At 45.7% G+C, this 21,173-nt stretch overlaps 1 protein-coding gene across 1 annotated transcript; it reads left to right on the top strand.

Annotated features, from left to right (window-relative positions):
• The first annotated feature begins 436 nt into the window (after window positions 1-436).
• Window positions 437-20,862, top strand: FOXO4 (forkhead box O4). Its single transcript, XM_084212842.1, has 3 exons — window positions 437-901; window positions 11,082-12,314; window positions 16,517-20,862. The coding sequence occupies exons 1-2, from the start codon at window positions 518-520 to the stop codon at window positions 12,294-12,296; spliced, it is 1,599 nt and encodes a 532-aa protein (XP_084068968.1). The 5' UTR covers window positions 437-517; the 3' UTR covers window positions 12,297-12,314; window positions 16,517-20,862.
• Window positions 20,863-21,173: the final 311 nt, after the last annotated feature.

Here is a 21,173-nt window from a genome sequence, read left to right as displayed (position 1 = left end):
CCTTACGCCAGGGAGTGTCCCGGAAATAGGCTCCCATCCGTGACGGGATGGCGGAGGCAGCAGCACTCTCAGGCCGACCCGAAGTGCCGCGGCGCACTCTGAGGTGGGCGGAGGAGCTGCGACCGCCTCGGGGCTGCCGCCACCACGCCACTGTCACCTCTCTGCCACCGTGGGGGGACTGGGCCCGCACTGGGCCTGGCAGGTTATGTAAGCATAGCCCGCCGCGATGCCCGCTGGGAGCTGTAGTCACATCAACGCACCGCCTGCCACGCTCACCCGTCGTGGGACACGCCCCGCCCTCCGCCGCAGGGGGCGCTGGGTACTGTAGTCTGCTGGCCGTGCCTTGTCTGCCTGCTAGTGCCCCGGCCGGACTACCGCTCCCGGCGTGCCTCGCGCGCGCAGGCGCGGGGAGCAGCGCTGCTCCCTGGTAAACAGAGCGGCGCGGCGGCGGCAGCGGGCCCGGGGCGCACAAAGGGGTGGCGGGCCCGGCACTCCCGGCGGGGCTGAGGCGGTGCCCATGGCGGAGCCGGCTGGGGCCGCGGCGTCGCCGGACATCGACCCTGACTTTGAGCCGCAAAGCCGCCCGCGCTCCTGCACCTGGCCGTTGCCGCGGCCCGAGGCGGAGACGGGCGGCGCGGCTGGCGCAGCGGAGGAGGGCGCAGGCGGCGCGGCGGCGGGGCCCGGCCGGGCCGAGGGGGCGCGGGCGGGCGGCGCGGCGGCGCGGAAGGGCGGCTCCCGGCGCAATGCCTGGGGCAGCCAGTCCTACGCCGAGCTCATCAGCCAGGCTATCGAGAGCGCCCCCGAGAAGCGGCTCACGCTGGCGCAGATCTACGAGTGGATGGTGCGCTCCGTCCCCTACTTCAAGGACAAGGGTGACAGCAACAGCTCCGCCGGCTGGAAGGTGCGTGACGGGCCGCGCCGGGGGGACCGGCCTTGTGTGTCGGGGCCGGGCCGGGCGAGGAGCGGCTGCGGAGGCGCCTCCCCGGTGCCCCGGCCCGCCCCGCCGCCCGCTCCGTGCTCACCTGTTGCTGCTGCTCGGCTGCAGGCGGGGCGGCGGTGCCCACGCTGCGGAGCCTGGGCTGAAAGCTTTGCTGTAAGCTGCGGGGTCTTCTCAGACCCAGCCCGAACATCGGCTGCGTGCAGCCGGAGCAGCTGCTGGGGGTGGTTGTGGCGTGGCCCTGCGAGGCTGCCCCTTGCGCTCTTTGCGTTTAGGAACTTTTCCAGGAGAGAAGGGACACATTTAACAGGCTGTGGCCGTGTTTCTGTGCAGGGTAAAGCCTTGGCTGAAGGGTTTTTAATCGCAAGGCCGCAGTTCTTTGGTCACGTGACTGTGTTAAAGCTCCGTATAAATAACTGTGTCACAGCAAGCGTGCTTGGCTTTCAGGAAGGTCTCTTGAAAATGGGTCCTGTTTCTAGGAACGTGATGGGGGCCTCTGCTGGATTTTGGAAAAGTGAAAGCAGAATTCTTCTCTGAAGGCTCAGCAGTGTCTTCTCTCGTTCTGGAAATAGGTGTGCGCAGGGCTCTGTTAAAAGAGCTCCTGACTCTTTCAGTTCTCTGCCTGTGGCAACCTAGTGCTCCCTTATCTTTAGTCTATAGAATTCCAGCAAAGAGAAAGGGAAATGTGAGAACTGGCTTGCAAAATAGCCCCTCAGCCTGTCCTGATGTATCCGAGTGGATGCCATGGAGACTGGACTCTGAAGAGTGTGATCTGTTGCTCTCTCAGACAGACTGGAATTACACTCTTGTTTGCAGTATTTATTAGCAGTTCATCCATGCTGCACTTCTGCAGGAGGCTCAGCCAGCACGGTTTGGGGCTTTGGGCTTCCGTGACTCCAGCCACGTGTTCCTCTGCTTGTCTGACTGAGCAGTAGGTGAGGACAGAGAGTTAATTTCAGACATAAATAAATAAATAAACGTCAGTTTCTGGTAGGTTGGCTTTCAGCTGGCTCAGCTCTCTGAAGTGGCACACCACGTGGTGGTGTGAGTGCAAACATTTGCTCGAGAGGGTAGAAACGTGGTGAGAGGGATGCAGCTGTCACAGCTTGGGCCAGCACACGTCAATACAAAACTTTTCACCTTTCCATTTATCACTCATTGACAGTTCCTAGAGAGTGCATCTAGTTTAACTAATATGGATTGTTTTCTGTTACTCGTATGTATAGGTTAGATTCTGCATATTAAGTTCTGATTTGGGACAGTGTTTGGGTTTTGGTGTTCTTACTGGAAGATAGTTCTTGTTTCCTCAGGCTAGGGCTGCTCTCCTGGTCCTGCTGCTCCTGCATGCAGTCATGTTAATTTAACAGAACTGATGCATTTTCAAGTCAGGAATATATCTGAGTATCTGCTGGGCAGTAGTGCCTGAGATTAAAGCTCAATGTGCTTTTTGAAATGCTCCCCAGATACTGTGGTGAAGGTAGAATTTAGTGGGATGTCCTGCTGGACTGGATGCTGGAATAAGTACACTTCTGACTTAATCCACTATGGCTGTTCTTTTGTTATATCCATTCACGTGTAATGGGACCATCAGCCTTTAGTGTTACTCTATGTTTTAGTAATGTGTCACTTCAGGGACATGTACAGGTAGATTTAAATTCCAAAAGTTCACTTTGAGAATTTGTGCATATATGAGAGTGAGATTCCTGGTCAGATGCTGTCATAGCTTTTCTGTAATTGACTTTTTAGTGTGGTTTTTCAGCCTGGGGACAGAATAATTCTGGCTTGAGAAGGAAAAGAAACTTTTTGCCAAGAAAGATGAGGGCGGACAGAACAACAAAAACTGTGGTGAGAATCAGTCTGTCTTATGATGACGGCAGTTTAAAGCTCTTGATTTAACCAGCAAACAGAAAATCATGATAGAAATACAATACATTTTCTTTCCTGCTCACTCACAAAATCCTGTTGGCAGAGCTTGGCAGGATGTGTGACCATGGAACTTTCTTTTAGTCTTTCTTTCTGTTAACTCACAGTTACATGGGCTTGCAAGAGGTTTGTTTGTTTTACTGACCTTAGTCTGTTTGCATTCAGATCCCTTAAGTGAAGGAAGGTCAGACATTTACAGTTTTACAGATGGGGAGTCAGTCAGGTCGGTTCAGTTTGACTTTTGTGGACTTGAAGCAAAATTAATAGGTGTATATTTAAGAAAAATTGGATAAACAAAAGATATGTTTTCACTTGAGGAATGGACCTGTGTGGTTTTCTTTTGTTTTACTCTTGTTATTTTTAGAGCTGTGAAGCTCTGTGTTTCCATGTTTTGGGGGTTTTAATATGTAAAGTAAAAGAAAAACTACCTGTCTTAGTGATTTCTTAATTTTGAGGTGAATGATTTTGCATTAAGGAAATAAATGTGAAGCTGCTCTTAAAGGTAGCTGTAGCATTTTGATGCCTGTTAAGATGGTGGTACAGCTCTAGAGTTCTGGTATTTCTGTCTCGTTTGAACAGAGCCAAACTGATCATACATTTTACTTGTACGTAGTGCAGTTTAACAGAGAATTTTGATGAAGTAATTAAAAGCAAGATGTCTTTAAAAACTCTTAATCTGCTTTAGTTAATATAAACCTCATAAACTCATTGTTGTTTCATAATTAATTTAGAGCTGTCCTACTCCACTATACAATTGGGGGAAGTGCAGCTGTTGCAGACTGCAGGGTGTAACCTCCATGAATTCCGGAAGAATCTGTGTTTTCGAGGAAGATGGAGTTGGCTGTTCCTGAAGTGCTTCAAGCACCTTGTAAAGGACACATTTGCTGTGTGTGCAGTCTGCCCTTTCCCTGCAGGAGTTCAGCTGAAGTTAAGAATTAACCAGCCTGCAAGGCAGAAGTGTCCTTGCAAGGATGTGTTTGGGGCTTCTTCATAATCCTTCCCTGGGTGCTCTGCAGGATAGTCTAGGTATCTATGGCTAAGAGGATAATTCCTTTTGGTTTTGAGATTACTTGCAAGGGGCAGGTGTTGAGAGTTTGGGGTAAAGGGCAAAAACCCTGCAGAGAAGCAGTTTGTGCTGGTTGTTACATCGATAAGTATGAGCAAATTTGGCACAGTGAGAAACAAGAAGGACTCATCTTTCTTAGTGAAACAAACTGTGTATTCTCCCCAGGCTCTTGTCTTTTCCTTTGTAGGAACAGAATAAACTTTAAAGCTGTCGTTTTCACCCTCCAAAAGTATGTCACCGAAACAAAAATCAGATGTCTCCTATGTATCTATGCAGCATAAAGAACAAATGATTCTGCACTGCTACACTAATTGTGGGAAGCTGATGTCCCACCTCTGCATCCTGGTGCTCCCTATTTATTTCAAATGTGTGCATAGATACACACAACATGTATACCCTCATACACACACCTATATATGTGTGTGTATATATATATGTATACACACAACAGCTCAAGGAGCTGTGTTACGAATAAAAAATTACCAAGTGCCTTGTTTATATAAAGCAGATGTCTAGCTCTTAATCTTTGTTTAAGTGGGCAGCATTTTTCTGAAAAGCCTTCCATTCAGCCTTGGGTTATGTGCATATTGTAGTTGATATTGAATGTTGACCAGATGGATCAGGAGACCTGGCTGTGATCTCAGTCATAGTCAGTAACTTCACTGGCTTTCAGTGCTGGATCTGACAGTCCCCAGCCTCTCCCAGAGCTGTGGCTATCTAATCTCCTGGCAGAGCATGTGCAGATCTCCCTCAGGTTGGAGCAACTGCTCATCCTGTGGCCTCTGAAGCTCGTCCATGAAAGAGAATGGGCCAGCAGACAAAAGGAACCCTGTCCGTCTTCTGGACTATTTCTTCTGTGCTGCAGCTGGTATATTCTGCCAGGCTATCTTTATGCCTTGCAAATAAATTCCAGTTCAGTAGAAACAAAATCATGTGAACACTAGTTTTGGCAAAGTTGAAAAGTTTATTGTTTATTGGTGTGCTGACTATCAGTCAGACAACTTTTTTGGTTTTTTCTGAAGTCAGATCTGCAAATAATCAATAAAATAGGCACATTTGCTGTTTCTTATAGCTGCTGGTATGTCCCTGTATCCTTTAATATTATTTCTTTTTGCTCAGATTTGTCAAAACCCTTAGGTTCTTAACTTGAACCACTAAGGGGCCAAATCATTATCAGGAGAACTTTCTTTAATTTCATTAGGAAACCCTTTGCCTGGACAGGAACATCTGGTGGGAATGCTGGGCTTACTTTGACTTTTGGTAATGATAATTGCAAGACAGTAGGATTACAGAATGGGTTGGGTTGGAAGAGACCTTAAAGATCATCTCATTCTGTGTCCCTGCTGTGAGCAGGGATGCCTTCTAGTACAGTAGGTTTGCTTCAAGCCACATCCAGCCTGGCCTTGGACACTTCCAGGGATGGGGCAGTCTGTGCCAGGGCCTCACCACCCTCCCTGGGAAGAACTTCTTAATATCCAGTCTAAACCTGCTCTCAAGTTTGAAGCCATTCACCCTTGTCCTATCACTCTACACCCTTGTAAGCAGTTCCTCTCCTGATTCCTTGTACTCCCTTTAGTTACTGAAAGGCTGCAGTGGTTTGAGAAGACATTCAGAATATTTTCCTGTGTTTCCTTGCTGAGCCAAAACTGAATGGATGCCATAAACCAAAAGGATACATAAAACTCCGGCATCTTGGCTCTGAGCAAAGTGTAATTCTGCTCAACTTTCAGCCTGGTGCAGGTTTCTGTATAGGTGAGGCACAGTGTGGAGTCTGGGGGTGTCTCTGCTCCACAGACCATCTGACCTCAGTCTGTGAAGAAAGGCTTTCTGTGACTCTGTTGAGAAAGCCTGTAGTGTTTATTCCTAAGTTCATGTGACTGAAAGGATACAATTGCCATTAAATCTTCTGACACTAAAAATGAAGATATGTTCCAAACTGAATTGGAATAGGTATGTCATTTAAGTCCACGTGCTTTTTAATGGTTTTGCAAGTGCTGCTCTCTGTTAGTTTTGGTTTATTTTCATTTCTTGGAAGTTGCTGCTTTGCAAAGGGGAGAGAGGGTCAGTTTGAATCCTGGGTAGCTGAGGGTGGGTAGAAACTGCTGGACTCTTGCCATTACCTCATGTGCTGTTAGTGATGTGCTTAGTCCTGGCCGCAGGGTGAAGTTCCCTGTCCCAGCTGTTGACAGCCTAACTGGGTTTCCTTAAAGCAGGGGGGAAATAAAGAACAGAAGCTAAATGAGGCTTGTTCAGATGCCATGCTAAGGAGTCCATGGTGGATACCTGGTGAACACAGGTGGATGTTGTCCATCATCTTTCTCTTAACAGAGTATTTTACCTTTTAATCCCAGTAGTCCTTAAATTGTCTGGTGTAGGTGAGGTGGGAGGAAGGCAGCTGGGCATGGCAGGGTGTTGTGAATGGGAGAATGGCAGAGTGCTGGGTGTGGAAAATGAGGCTGGTAGCAGTGTGCAGAAGTAGGACAGTAGGGCAGATGTGGGGTCACCAGGTGTCCTGTATTCCAGGTGGAAGAAAACTGATGAGTACTCAGCTGTGAAGAGGGCCAACCATCACTGTAGCAACATACACTTAACCCTGCTTAAAGTGACACTAATAGGCCCTTCTTGTTGTAATGCACTGAAGAAGCATGAAATATGAATTTGGTTTTTTTTAATTTGAAGCCTTGTTGAGTGTGGTTGTTCCCCTCAAAAGTTGGGAAAAGCTCATCTTTTGGTGAAAATTCATCTACTTCATACAATGCCGGTTAAATTACTTGAGGATTTTGCTGCTACTCTTCCCTGCTCCTTGCCAGTTTTTTCTGGAAAGCTGCTATGCTGAAGGATTTTTCCTTGCAGCACAGCTCAGTTTTCCAGGCAGTTCTCAGAGAAGGCTGTTCCTGGGCTGCTGTATTACTTGTTCCAACAAGTTTCTTCTGCTCTATCTAATCCTAAACAGCTTTTGTTATATATGCCTGCCTGTCTTGTAAATCACCTCAATCTTCGCTTTTTAGAGAGCTATGATCTTCTTCTTCTGGCCTCCCACTGAAAGATTACAGAAAGGAAAATGCTCTTCCTAAGATTTAGATCCCTGTCTGCTGAGCTTGACGTCTCTGCTCATGTGTGCCTTCTGGAAGGGGGTTGCTGGGGAAGTGTTTCAACTCCCTGGCTCTGGAGTAGTTGTTTACTTGCTGGTGCAAATCTCTACAAGGAAGACTTTTTCCCGAAGCCTTTGGAGCCAAGTGGCTGAGACAGGCACTGACAAATACAGCAGGCAGAGTGTTCTCCCTTTGCAGCCTCCCAAGAATGCCATGGCACATGATAATTCAGCACAATTATAGGCCTGGCAGTGGAACATGGCCCTGCACTGGGATGAGACCAAGTTCTTTGTATGCCTCCAAGGCAGTCAGAGTGTATTACAGGCAGCTGCAGTGATTGCATGTATTTTCTTTCTTTTTTTTTTTTTCTTCTGTCACTCATCCTTTAGAGAGACTTTTTGTTAAGAAATCTGATCCTCTGTGGTTTGTAGTTTAAACTACATGATGTTTCCTGGGAGAATGGCCAGGAAAGAAAGGAAGACACTGTGTCTCCTGGAAGGGTAGCTGCTCTGTCTTGTCTTTCTGAGCCTAGCAGAGCACTCAGGGCCAAGCACAAGCTAGGCTCAGATGAGCTCCGCTGGGCTGGGCACAAGAGCCTCCTTCTGCTCCTGTAAACTTCAGTTTTATGGCAGGGAACCTCAGCTTACCCACAAAGCTGTACAGTCCCCTGGAAAGGTTTTCAGTGGCCTTTAGTTTTCTGTAGTCACTTCACCTGAGCATTTTCCATGGTGTCTGTGGCAGTTGCCCATGAGGCTGACTGGGCAGGACCGTGGCTTGGTTGTGCTACCAGCTCCTGTGGTAATTCCCTGATATGAGACCAAAGCACTGTTTGGTGCTGGGCAGGATCCACAGCAGCACTAATGTTGTTGCAGGGGCAGGCCTGTTTTGATGCTGAGAAGTGTTGCAGTCCTTTAACTGTGGCCAGGAGATTTTATCAAAGAAGAAGACTTAATGTTCTGGTAGCTAAGATTTAGGGAATAGTTTGCATAAGCTCCTAGCCACACTTCTGTGGCTAGTCCTTATATCTTAGTTTGAAGACAGAGTGGTTGTGACCCAGGGAATGGTCCACCCTTCAGTGTACAATAAATATCTCTAGCCAAACTTGATTTTTTTTGCATATTATCTGTCCTTAATTTCAGACTGGTTTTGTCTGAATGTGGTTTGCAGGAATCATCTTTGATCTATGATGGATTTAGAGACACAGGCTGGCAATTTTTTTATGGCAATGCTTATCATGCAGCCATAAGTACCACTATAAGATACCTAAATAAATAAAAATATCCTCCCCTAAGTAGGGGCTGAAAATATTCCTAAGGATTTGAAGGATTCCTGCCTGCACCTCTTCCTTCAGGTCATGCTTCTCTATGATCAAAGAGTTGCAGAGTCAAGACCTTGTGTGTTTTGCACATGCTTAGACCAGCTGGGAGCCTCCCACACTGCTGAGGTTGAGCATCTAAAAAGTTAATGTCATCTGTATGTTTCTGGTGTGGGTTGCTTAACATCAAGAAAGGAAATATGTCAGGGTTGCCTGGGTGACTGAACTCTGTCATTTCCTCTTCTGTCAGGTCTGACTTGCAGGTCTGTGATTATTTTAGCATCATTGATCTGTCCCTGGCTTTCTCAGTGAGATCCTATACACCCTCCATGTGTTGGGTGTGTTGGATCACCAGCAGGTGTGTTCTGCTGCTGTCCCACAGCAACCGGGCTGGTGGGTTCAGGTGAAGTTTGGGACACTCTGGGCCTGAGGGCTCGGGGCTCTGTGCTGCAGTGCTGAGCTGCCTCCCACAGTCTGCAGGAGAGCTGCAAACTGATAACTTAGGTACTGCACTTTAGATAACAGTTAACCCTGTTGAAAGAAATGTTAGGTTTTTTTCCTCTGCTTCCAACTACATGTTCTGTGCTCTTCAGTTTTTGGTGCTTGACCCCCATGGTGAGGTAGTTCAAAAAACAGAGATAAAAGAGGCAGGAAAAGTACTTTCCAAGGAAGGATAAGGCTGCTTTTCAGTTTGGTTTGCTCTCTGAACTGGCGTATAACGTCACAGATGCTTGTGTTACGGAAGGATGAGAGTTTGAAGATGAGGAAGGAAGGAGTAGTACAGTGATTATCTGTTTCTACAGCTTTGCCATTATGTCAGTTCAGCAGTAACATGTAAAATCACTTTGGGACTGTTTTATAAAAGGTACTAGGCTTCATTGTGCTCATGTGAATCCTATTCTTATTCCAAGATGTCTCATTTCAAGCTGCTTTTCAGCCAAAAATTAGTTACACAAATTGTCTCTTATGGTACTCAAGATGCCATCATGAGTTCACAGGCTACTTTGAGGAGAATAAATGAAGAATTAATGACAATTTGGTGGTTCTTATTGCTGCAGCCGTGTGTATTCAAAGTTATGCACATTTACCTGGGGGAAAAAATGGATGGGATTCTTTGGAAATGAAAGCAGCAGCCTTGCAGGAGACAGTGCACAGTCTGAATTACTTGTTTCAACACTTGAAGGAAAGGAAAGCTTTGTTAAGAGAAGATGCCAGGCAGGACTATTGTACAGCTATTACTGTGAACAGCTCAAGTAATAAAACTGTATAAGAGCATTGACTGACACATGTTCCATCAGGCTCTGGCTCTGCAGTCACTCTCCAATTAAGAACATGTGTATTCTTTGATACCAGTTGCAGCAAGCAGCAAGTCTTCTCCAAATCCTCAATAGCCAAAGGTTAAAATAAAAGCTGAGCCAGGATGATTCTCAAATCTCTTTCAATCTCCATAAAATCTTTCCACTTTGCCTGTATTGTTAATTTAGCTGCATCTCCTTTTTTCTAGGACAGTACTTTTGGTGAGGTGGCCAAAATTAGCATGGGGAGGACTTTTCCGAGAGGAAAAGGGTGGGGAGAGGGAAAGCAGCAGACAGGAAAGAACTGTGTTGAGAGTTGGTGGAAAAAGATGATAAAAGCACAGTTAATTTGTTCAGAATTTGGAGAGTATGCATGAAAACTGAAGGTTGTTATATAACTTAGTTCATATGAAAAAGATGTTGCTCTTGGACCCCTGTTGTGTTTCCAGTGCTGCGCCTTTTAATGATCTGTAATTTGGCCATCTGAACAAATTAAGTGCAGATATCAAATAAATTCATAGGCCTCAAGGGGAGTTTGTGGAGGATCTGTTCAAACAATGAGATCGTTGCTTCCTCATTCTAAAATACTGGGGAGTTGATCAGCTGCAGGATGAAATTTGAGTTTGATGATGGTGTATAGACATTTTAGCTTGCAGTTTTCAGCAAAGCTAAACCAAAAGGAGGGAGCTGGGAGAGGCAAGGAATGTGTGTCTTACCCAGCAGAAAGATGGGAGAGGCTAAAACTGGCATGTACTGTGTGGGTGTGCAGTATCCACTGAACATCTTACCCTGTCAGGAACATGCACCAAGGAAAGCACACAGCCTCCTTGCAGAGGGAGCCTGGCAGTCTCCAGGATTCTAGGACTCTTGTTCCTTGAAGTTTCTCTCCCATTTCTCCAGTTTTGGGGTGATGTTAATGGGTGCTGTGAATAGAAGTGTTTTGCCATTTCTCTTCACCCAGTCTGTTGGATTCACTGTTATGCTCTGCTTGAATCTGACTGAAAACTGGCCATATAAACATTTTAAAAATTTGCCAAGCTTATGCTGGGTAAAGGGGTTGACAAAGGTGTGTGAACAGCAATAGCTCAAATTCAGGTAGGCTCATGTTGAAATTGCAGGTTGTATTTTAGAACTTGTGTACTTGCTCTGTGATATGCCTCATTTTTTGCAGATTCTGTATGGTCTTTAAAGTTCTTTTGTGTTAGTATTTTGCTAGCTGAAAGCTGCTAGTTGTCATGGTAGCTTCACCCTTGATATTGCAGTGAAACATGGCACTGCTTGCTAGTGCTGCAAAGCATGTTCAGACAGAAATAGCAGGTTTTTATGGATAGCTTTTTGTTATAACTTCTCTGCATACTGGCTGAATGTGTTTAAGCTTGTGCGGTTTCTAGGTGGGAGGTGTGTCAACTGTCAGGTCCTCACATTTTGTGGGTTTTAATTATTTTTTTTCCAGAACTCTATTCGACATAATCTGTCCCTGCACAGCAAGTTTATTAAAGTCCATAATGAAGCTACAGGGAAGAGCTCTTGGTGGATGCTCAATCCTGAGGGTGGCAAAAGTGGAAAAGCACCAAGGAGAAGAGCTGCCTCCATGGACAACAGCAGCAAACTTGCAAAAGTCAGAGGTAAAGCATCCAGGAAGAAGCCTCCTCTCCAGTCTGCTCCAGAATCCTCTGCTGACAGTCCTGGCTCTCAATTTCCGAAGTGGCCTGGGAGCCCATCCTCAAGAAGCAATGAGGACTCTGATGTGTGGAACACCTTCCGGCCTCGAACCAGTTCCAATGCAAGCACCATCAGTGCCAGGCTTTCTCCTATCCTGACAGAGCAGGATGACCTCCATGATGAAGAGCTGCTTCCTTCTCTCGTGTACTCCAGTGCATCCAGCAATGTTCCACCAACTGTGACCGAGGAGCTCGAGCTCATTGATGGCTTAAATTTGATGTCTCCAAGCTCATCTGTGCTGTCTACCCAGCAATCTGCCTCCAGTGGTCAGATCCAGAGAGATTCCAGCTTTTCCTTGCAGAGCCCAAATGCAGCTGGTCAGACTTTTGGCAACTCCCTGTTTAACCCTGTTGATATTTCACTGCAAAGTTCTGTCAGCCATTTCTCTGCCCCTCAGACCTTGGAAGCTCTTCTGACACCCAGCTCTCCGCCTCCAAGGGATGTTATGATGACTCAGGTGGATCCAGTTCTCCCACAGACTGGTAACAGGATGAGCAGCCGAACTCTTCTGCTTCTGGGTGGACAAGCTGCCCAGAGTAAGATGAGCTCAGGCAATCCCCGAGGAAAGCCTGCAGAGCAGCAGGCAGAACCAGTCGGTGCCAGTGTTTTGCCATCAACGCTTCCCATAGTGACATCTCCTCAAAACACTGCCAGCATCACCAGTTTGAAGGCTCCAGTTTCTGCAACAGCTGCCCAGTCAGTCCAGCTGGGCAGTCCAGTGCTCCTTTCATCTGCCAGCCCTGCTCCCTTGGGATTGAACCAGGACAGGCTGCCCACTGACCTGGATATTGACATGTACATGGAGAACCTTGAATGTGATATGGATTACATAATCAACAGTGAACTCATGGATGGAGGACTGGACTTTAATTTTGAACCTATTCTGCCTACTCCCAGCTATCCCAGCACCTCACAGGCCTCCAACCATACCTGGGTACCAAGTTAACTTCAGGAGCACAAAAAGGTAGGTGTAGTTGTGTAAAATGCTACAAACAACTCTGTCTAGGATGGTTCCTTTGCCCAACTCTGCAGCAGTTAAAGGAGCCTCTTTGAAAGCATAGTAAAAAGCTTTTGGAAGAGTCATGTTCCCTCTTAGGAGGAAGAAAAGCTGTTTAAAGGTAGGTGGATTTAACTTACTTACCAGGTAGTCAGTTCCTTTATGAAATAGAACAGCAACCTGAATGAAATTCCTATTGTCTCCTGTCTCCCAAGATGACTCCATCACAGGACATCAGGCAGTGCCTACAGCTCTACAGTTGACATGAGAGCATGTTCTGATTCCATAAATAAAGACATCCACCAGTATATACAGAATGGTTGAACTGAGCCAAGCACACACTGTGTTTCTACCCAGGTTATTATTATCCCTTCAGAATTCTCTAGGATGTGTACAAAGCCTGTCCATGTCATGGCTGTCTGCTTTGGTCTCTGTGTAGCAGGTCACAGCCACTCTTATCACACCTCCTGCCCTGCCCTTACCTGGGATAGTGTCTGGAAAGTCAGGTAAGGTGGCTCACCAGCATTAGCTACTGAGTTGCTTCCCATTATTAGAATAGGAAACAGGAGTCTGCAGTGTGCATGAAGGTGGAAGGAAGAAGGATATGTTAGTGCTATCCCATGTACTGCAAAGCTGCATCTTCAGCAATTTGTCGTATTTGCACAAATAGTGTCAGTTTGGCAAGTAGCGTATATGACAACAAGGCTTTAAAATATCTTATTTTTTGGGGCAGTGACACCCTGACTTGAAACACTTAAACCAGAGGCAGTGGAAGAATTAGGGAACTGGAGCTAAAGGCCTGCTTCATACTTGGAACTCAGTTGATGGAAAGTGGACAGGCTGGAGCACAGGCTGCATATTGGTTGGAAAGTGGAAGCCTTGCCAAGAATATTTCCTTTTTAGGAGGCAGATATGGTATTTGTTAGTGTTGCAACTTCAGCTGCTAATACTGTCCAGCTGAGCAGGCAGAACTAAGGGCAAACTTTAGATACTGCTTCATTCTGGGAAGCCCTTGAGCTTCAAAACCATGGGGACAGAAATTATCATCTTCTTAATAACTCTTTCCTAGGCACCTAAATAACTTGGAGGTGGTTTGGACCAGGTGACCTCTGTCAGTGCAGCCATTCTCTACAAGTGTCTTGGGTCTAGACAGAGTGAAATGCTATCCTTTGAGCTGGTGTTACTTAAACTGTGTGAACATATTGATGCATTACTATATATTGAGGTTTTAAACATAATTTAAGTTCCCCTTATTCCAAGTCGCATCCCACTGCTTAGGATATCATTTCTTGGTAGTGTTCTTCTGTTTGTACCTAACATATCTCTTTATTGTAGAGAGAGAAGGATCAGTCATACTTTTCTGTTTTCTTATGGGACTTTTTATAGTGATGTGTGTTAACTGTGCATTTGCTGAGTTACTGAGTGTCTTAATTTTAAGATCTTATCTTCCGGTGAAATACAGAAACTCAGTCTCGATTTCAAATTTCGGTTTCGAAATTTGGTTGACAAACTATGGTATCCTTCTGTGTTAGGACAGTTTGCAAGTTAGTGACAGAGGCTGTGGCTTTTTGAGCAGTGTTTCCATTGGATATTGTTCTGAGCTTTTCTGTTGGTTTTGTTTGTTTGTTAGGGTTTGCTTTTTTGTTTTTATGCCATGCTAGGGCAGCCCATTATATTTGTGGACTTTTCAGGGATGAAATATTTTTCACAGAAGTGTTTTCAAAACGTATGCAGACTGTCCTGCACTCCTGGGCCAGGTAGACGAGACCCCTTTCTAAAGCATACCAGGCATAGATTATTTTTTAGGAGTGTAAAGCAGAGAAGCTGAGGAATTATTTATCAAAGGGTAGGGTCTACTACTGTTGAAAATGTGGATATAGTGAAGTGCTTAAGAGGGAAAACAGGAGCTTTAAAAGCATGGTTATGTTCTTGTTCCATTTTATATTTTGTGTGAATCGCTTAATCAAAACAGAGGAGCTACTGATGTTAAAACCCCTGGATTTTCCTTGTTCCGCACATGATGCTTTCTGGGAAATGTGCTGGGCATGAAGTAGTGAGATCTGGAGCAAGTTCTGAACCACCATTGTGTTTGAGCAGAAAGCGTAGCTCCCACGTGCCTCGGTGCTCTGGTCACAGCAGTGCTGCCCCAGGAGGAAAGGCCACACCCTTCAAGCCTTTTATTCTGCCCTTAGATTATGTTTGCCTTTTCTGAGTTTTGCAAAGCTTTTCTGTTTTGCCTGTATCCTGGAGTCCATGGAGTGGGATGAGGGGGAGCTTTTTCCCTGAAGGAGATCAAGTATTGTGCAAAAGGCTGCCTAGACAGAGAGGTGAATGAGGTTTCTAGCAAAGGGGGAGCAGGACACATGTGGAGAGAAATAGGAATGTTCCTGGGAAAAAAGGCAGAATGTTTTCTCAACAAACAAAACCAAGTGAGCTGCACACATCAGTGTCTGTGAGGAGGTCAAGACTGTGTCAGTTGTCCCTTACTGCAGTGAGTTCCTAGGATCCCACAGTTTGGAAATCACTGTTCAGGGAAAGCTGTGTATTGCTCTGGTGTGGCAGAGGAAGTTTTCCTTTCATATCTTTTCTCTTACTGTGCTTTTCTCTGTGTTTAATTCACATTGGCAAAAGCTATTCTTAAATGATCACTAACATAAAGCTGTTCTGAGTAGTTCCTGTGGGCCTAACTCATGGCCTTCTGGGTCATTTATGGGTATAATGCTGAGCAAAACCTGTTTATCAGTTAATCACAGTGATCACATTCTGATTTGAGCAGCCAGAATGAAAGTGAACTGGGGAAATATTTCTCTTTGTAGACAAGAGGATATCTTTAGGAAAGAGTACTTAGTCTTATCTGCAGCACTTAGGAAGATAGGAGCTAGTTGGTGTTACCCTTGCTGCTCAAAGCTCCCGTGATTTTATCCTCTTCTTGCAAGTTAAATGCCAAAGAGCTTGTCCACAGCTTCACCAGGAGTCTGTTTGAACCCTGCCTGTGTTTCTTTGCATGGATATTAGAGATCAAACATTGAAACTTGGTCTCTGCCCAGCACTGATGTAGCACCCACAAACTGAGCTATTAGCCACAAAGGAAGACAGTCAGCATAGAAATAGAACTGCCTTTTTTGTGAAGTGCTATAGTTTTAGTCTCATTGGTGAGTGTAAAATCCATTTAGTCTTCTGGTGGATATTAGTTAATTTTGTTAGTTATTCAGTTAGACTCCCTGTGGCTTCAGAGTCTGGAGAGCTCTTTATCCCTTGCCCAGTTTGGTCTGGAATCGTGCTTTTCTTGCTCTGTTGAATTCCCTTTGCTCCAAACATTGGATTTTTGTCTGACAAAACATAAATAAATAAAACCCTCATAAACTTGCAATTTCCCAAAGCAGCCCATTGCTCTGGCTTCTGTTTTAACTTACTGTCTTTTCTTGTTCGGGGCTGATTCCCTCTTGTAGTTTGGTTTTTTAGGGTTTTTTCCACAGGTTTATTTCATGCTCACTGTTACTGAATGCAGCTGCTGGGATGCCCTACATTTATCTCGTGTTTTGCCTTTCAAAGTGGATCATATACCTACAGTGGTGGTTTTATGTCAGTGTCCTAAGTCAGCTTAGACTTATTCCAAGGCTTGTTTGAATGAGTTGTGACAGCTTTATTGACGTGAGGCAGAAGACCTGAGAAGAGATCTTCAGACTTTTGGGGGATTGAGTTATCTAAAAATGTTTAATTATTTGGAAGGTAGAGACAGGATTTCTCTAAGTGGGTGAGCATAAACAGTTTGTGTGTGATCTTTGAAAGTCTCTTTTACAGTCTTTTCCTTACCAATTGGTATTTGTGGTTGTTTAAGGTGAAGAGTAATTTTCCTCTTCCCTGCTGCTTTCCTGCAATGCCTCTAGTGTTAGCCAAGTCCTTCTTTAAACTTCCTTATCTTGCAGAGCCTTGTTGGTGCTGTCAGCTTACAGGAGGAATACTTACTGCTGACCTTTCTGTCTCAGTCCTGCTCTGAAGCTTGGAGCTGAGCAATTGCATCCTCCACTTGCCCCTCTGTTGATCAAAGTTTCTTGTGGTCTGTTTGTTCTGTAGGGGCAGATTGGTAGTAATTAACTCCTTATCTATGCATCCAGGATTCCCACTGAAGAGGAGCTCTAACCAGTCACTCTTATTTTTCTTCTTCCTAGTGTCCTTCAGGTTTTGAACATTGGGTTCTGACTTCACTTCCCACCCCAGCAGAGAAGAGAATGGAGCATGTTGGATTCAGTTTCCCTGCACACCATGCCTTGGGCAGAAGGGGCTGCCCATCTGGGAAGAAGGGGCAACCTGCATCTGGCTGCAACAGGAAGAGTTTAAAAATAGTAATCCTGTTATGTGCCATGGCTCTTCCTACAAACCTGACCCTGCCTTGGACCACCTGGAGAAACCCATGTCCAAAGAGGAGCCCTGGTAAAAACCTGGGCCAGAAGACTCTGTGCCAGGCAATAGTGTTTTCCTGTGTGATGAGTTGGGTTTGCTGGAGGAATCTCTCACTGGCTGTCCTCTCTCTGCTACGGCAGAAAGTCTCCCAGTGCCTCGGACTGGTGGAGGGCTGGCTCTGCTCTCGCTTGGCTTGCCTCATGGGGCAAAGTAGTTGGACTTTCTGATTAAGACACCAGATGTGCACTTGGTATCCCACAGACTCACAGAGGAATTGGTGGGAGCTTGTTGGTAGAAGCCCTGTGGGAGAAGGGTGTGCTGTTTCAGGGGTTGGTTTCAGTGTGCCCATCACTGGAGCATCCATCATCGTTCTGCAGGGAAGGGTGGTTCTCGTGGTATAGAGGGCTTCCAGCTGTCCCCCTGGGTGGAACAGGAGGACACTGAGTTTTTCACTGTGCCAACTGAGCCCCATTGAATCAGAAGCATGTTTTGAGAAGTCCCTATGCTGTTCTCAGCACTTTCCAGATACACCAGGCTGCTGTAAAATAAGCACAGGTGCTAGTAGCTGCTTTCTGGGACATAAAAACATTGTTTTGGGTTTGTTTTTGATCTGTCTTGCTACAGCAGCAAAATGGAAAGCCTGGGTGTGGCCTTAACAGAGCCCTGGTTGCTTTTCAGAAGGGCATTTTCTATAGATGAAATATTTTTTTACTAATCTGGGAACTTTCTACAGTGAACATGAAGCCAATGTAATGTGTGTCCCTGTTATGCATCTCTGTCTGAGAAGGCAACAGTGACAGACTCTTTTTCAGAGCTGTATTAGGAACAAAAACATCTGATGTTTGATGATGTATATGATTGAGGGGAAGAAATTGGCAGGTCCCCGTGGTTTCAAACCACTGTGGGGAAGAGCTGTACATTATTGTAATCTATATGTAAAAGTAGGTGCAAATTACATAGAAGCTTTTCTAAACCTTTTTAAATATATATTATATATTTTAATTGAAAAACGAGATTATTGGATAAAAAGAAACAAAACACATTTGCTGCATCTGTCCTCTTCATACCAGATAACACTACAGTATGGGAGGGGGCAGGCCTAAGGCATTTTGGGCCAAGAAGCTGAAAATGTTGGAAAAGTGGGAAGGACACAGCAGTGTAACTGAGGAATGGCTGCTCTCCCCAGAAGAGGCAGGGGGAAGGTGCCTGGCAGGACATTCAGCCACAGCTGCTCAGGCTGGGCATTCCTGCCAAGCCAAGGGCACAGTGGAGGGAATGCTCATCATTAACAGTGCTGTTCTCAGCTAATCCCTGAGTAGCTGGACACATTCCCTAGTCTGCTAAGGAGATGGTGTGGACTGGAGTGTGCTAGATCTGCTGACACTCTGCATAGCCCTTACCAAGGGCATGATCAGTTGGGTTTGGTAGCTCACTTTGGTTTCTGAGGGGTTTTGTTTTCTTGCTGAAGCTTCTGCTACTGCTGGGGAACTTGAAGCCTGTAGGCTCACCCTCAGGGGTCCACCTGGGATCCTGCTCTGTATTCTTGCAGAACAGAAATTAGGGGTCAAAAGATAAATTCAGAGCATTAGTGGCATGTTCCTATTGCTGTTTTGGTGTTTGCAGTGGCAGGATCTGTGGGAGACATGGTGCTTTCATGGTGTTCTGGTAGGCTTGGTCTGGCAGAAAGACTCTCCAGTCCTTTTTGAAGGTGGCTTCAGTTCAGAAAGTTTGTATTATGCAGTGCAATGAGCCACAAGGTTTCACCAGCTTTTCTGCTGTTTTCATTTTCATTTGAGTGGAGATTAGAACAGGAGTGATTGTCTGGTTACCTCCAACAAGGAGTCTTCAAAAGTCTTATCTACAGCATGCTATGCCATCAAAGCCTTGAATAGTTTGATAACCTTTGTTTTGAAGGCTGCCTTCATGGCACACCCCCCAATGATGTTTCAAATTTGCCCACAATCTACATGTCTGGCCACACCTTGTTACAACAAATAAACAAAAAGGCAGCTCCTGAGCTGGGATCTCAGAGTTTGTACACTTGAGGCATGGATGAACATTCTCACTGAAGTTAGTTCATTACACAAGTGATAGATGCCCTTTCACAACACTTGATGGCATGTGCCACACGTAGAATCAGCCATTCTGAGCTGCAGTGAACAGACTGGAGAGATTTATGTTATTTGGCACATAGTATGCTGCCTTGTTAGCTTGTGTCCTGAAGGGAACCTGATCCAATGATGTACAGAGCAGGTTGAATGGCTGCCCACGATTCACAGCCATGTATCAAAGGACAAGACAGCAGTAAGTGTGGTCGTGTTAAATGTGAGTCTCTGGCTCGTTTCCCATGAAAATGGAACCCAAAGCAATAGAAAAGACAGTATTAGGAACCAGTGCTTCAGACCACATGGTGAGCTGTTTCTGGCTGGGTTGGTCTGTGGGAAAGAGGTGCTGTCTTCAGGCTGTTACAGTGTCCCTTAACTGTGACAGCACTGGGGAGCTGGCCTGGATTCCTGTCTGCAGAGAGCCTGGCCCTGAGCACTCAGGTACCACCCCAGGGAGATCTGGCATAACCTCAGCTGCTTCATGTCCTTGACCTGATCCTGCTGAAGGAGGTGTAACCCCAGGATTCATCATGGTTAGTGCTCTAGTGTGAGTTCAGAGAGGACCCTGTCCTCTGAGTAAGGAATAGAGCACATACCTATTTTTTTTCCCATATTCCCCTTACCATACTTCTGGAGATAACACTGGAGTAGGAGCACCTCTGGCTGGAGTCCTGCTGTACCAGGTTCCTGGCAGTGACATTTCTGCCTTGCAGCAGTCTGTACAGGTGCTTTGTGTCTCTTCAACACAGCAGGACCTGTCTGTGGTTGAAGAAACTTGAGAGTGCACTAGTGCTGAGAATGGTGTTCAGAAGACTCGTGGAGTGCTAAACCATGAATGTAATGCTGCAGGCTCAAGCAAGCAACATACCTTCTTTTTTGTATTTTTAGCAGGATAGCTTGTATTGTGGGCACAGAGGGCAGGGATGCAGAGAACTTAGGAGTTCTACAGACACTTCATTTTCATAAACCTTGAGCTTTTTTAGCCAAGATACTTCCTCATAGGACACAGGAGACTCTGAAGTTCCTAAACTGCTGCTTGCAGAAAGGCTGTACCTGGCAGGGGGTTGCTCAATACTTGTCCAATTTTTTGTATTCTTGCCCAAAGTATTTGCTACTTGCTGCTGCTGGAGCCCAGGTAATGTCTTGGTGGCTCTTCATGCTGCATGAGCAGCACAGGCCCCATACTTTGGGCTAGTTTTTGCTCTAATGAAGGACTGGGGATTTTGAGAGCAGCTGTGAGTGGGGTGACAAGGGAAGGGGGCCAGTGACATGGGGAGTGGTGCTCCTGGATAAGTGCCTGAGGGGAGTGGGCAGGGGACTCCTAGCACAAAGCATTACTTTATGCAGTGTTCCTTTTCCTCTCTGAGCTCAGGCAACAAGTTTCTCTATCTTCAGAGGATCAAATGCCATCTTACACAGCCTTGAAGCCGCCATGCAGCTCAGGGCCACAAAGGATTCAGGTAACTAGGCCCATAGAGCTTAGTAGGAGGCAGACTTGTTGCTTTTATTTACACTTCGGTTTAGCAAATTGCCTGAACTTTCTTTATAATTTAAGCATATTTTACTTCCAAGCATGTACTTCCAGCTTCATATGAGAGCTTGGAAAATTGGAAGCTTCTGGGAGCCCTTAATTTTCCTTGCTGGTGTGTATAAAAACATGTCATCCCTAACCTGTGCTGCTTTAAAAACAGCAGTCAGATCATCCTGATGAGAGGAATGAAGCATTCCAGAGCCTGGGTGTATAAACAAGATTCATAATAGAAGCAAGTAGCACTAATCAGCTTTTCCAAAAGAATGCCTAGAAAGCTTTTATGTAGATAAGAATTTGTTAATTTTCTTACTTAGTTGCTTATTTATAGCCATGTTCAAATTCTTCAGGGCTAGCCTTGCTCCAGGATTGAGTAACCTGTGTCTGGTGCCATGGGTAGGAGTGCCTTGGGAGTGGTGTCCTGGACTGTCACCAAAATGTGAAAGTTTGGATCCATTATTTAAAAAAAAAAAAAACAAACTCAAACCAAATCAATGAACTTTGGGATATGAGCATGAATAGGGAATAGCTTAGGGCTTGCCTCAGTTGCATGTCTAATTAAAAACATGTTCTAATTAAAGCAAGAAAAGTGGGGAAAAGCAAGCAAGAGGTGACTTCTGAAGCCTGAACGATCTGTCTGTGCGAAGGCTTGGGGCATGAGCTAACTCATCACCACACTCACTTGACCTTCAGGAAAGGGATCCCCTCTCTTCACTAGCCTGTGTGTCTTTCCCTGCACCCTGATGTGTCTGTAGCTGATGGAATCAAAATCACTCCTGATGCTGTGGTGTA

This window comes from Fringilla coelebs, assembly GCF_963513975.1.
Source record: "Fringilla coelebs genome assembly, chromosome: 11".
In the NCBI taxonomy this organism is placed as follows: Eukaryota; Metazoa; Chordata; class Aves; order Passeriformes; family Fringillidae; genus Fringilla; species Fringilla coelebs.
The sequence above is the reverse complement of the archived record's forward strand: the minus strand, read 5'-3'. Positions and strand labels throughout refer to the sequence as shown.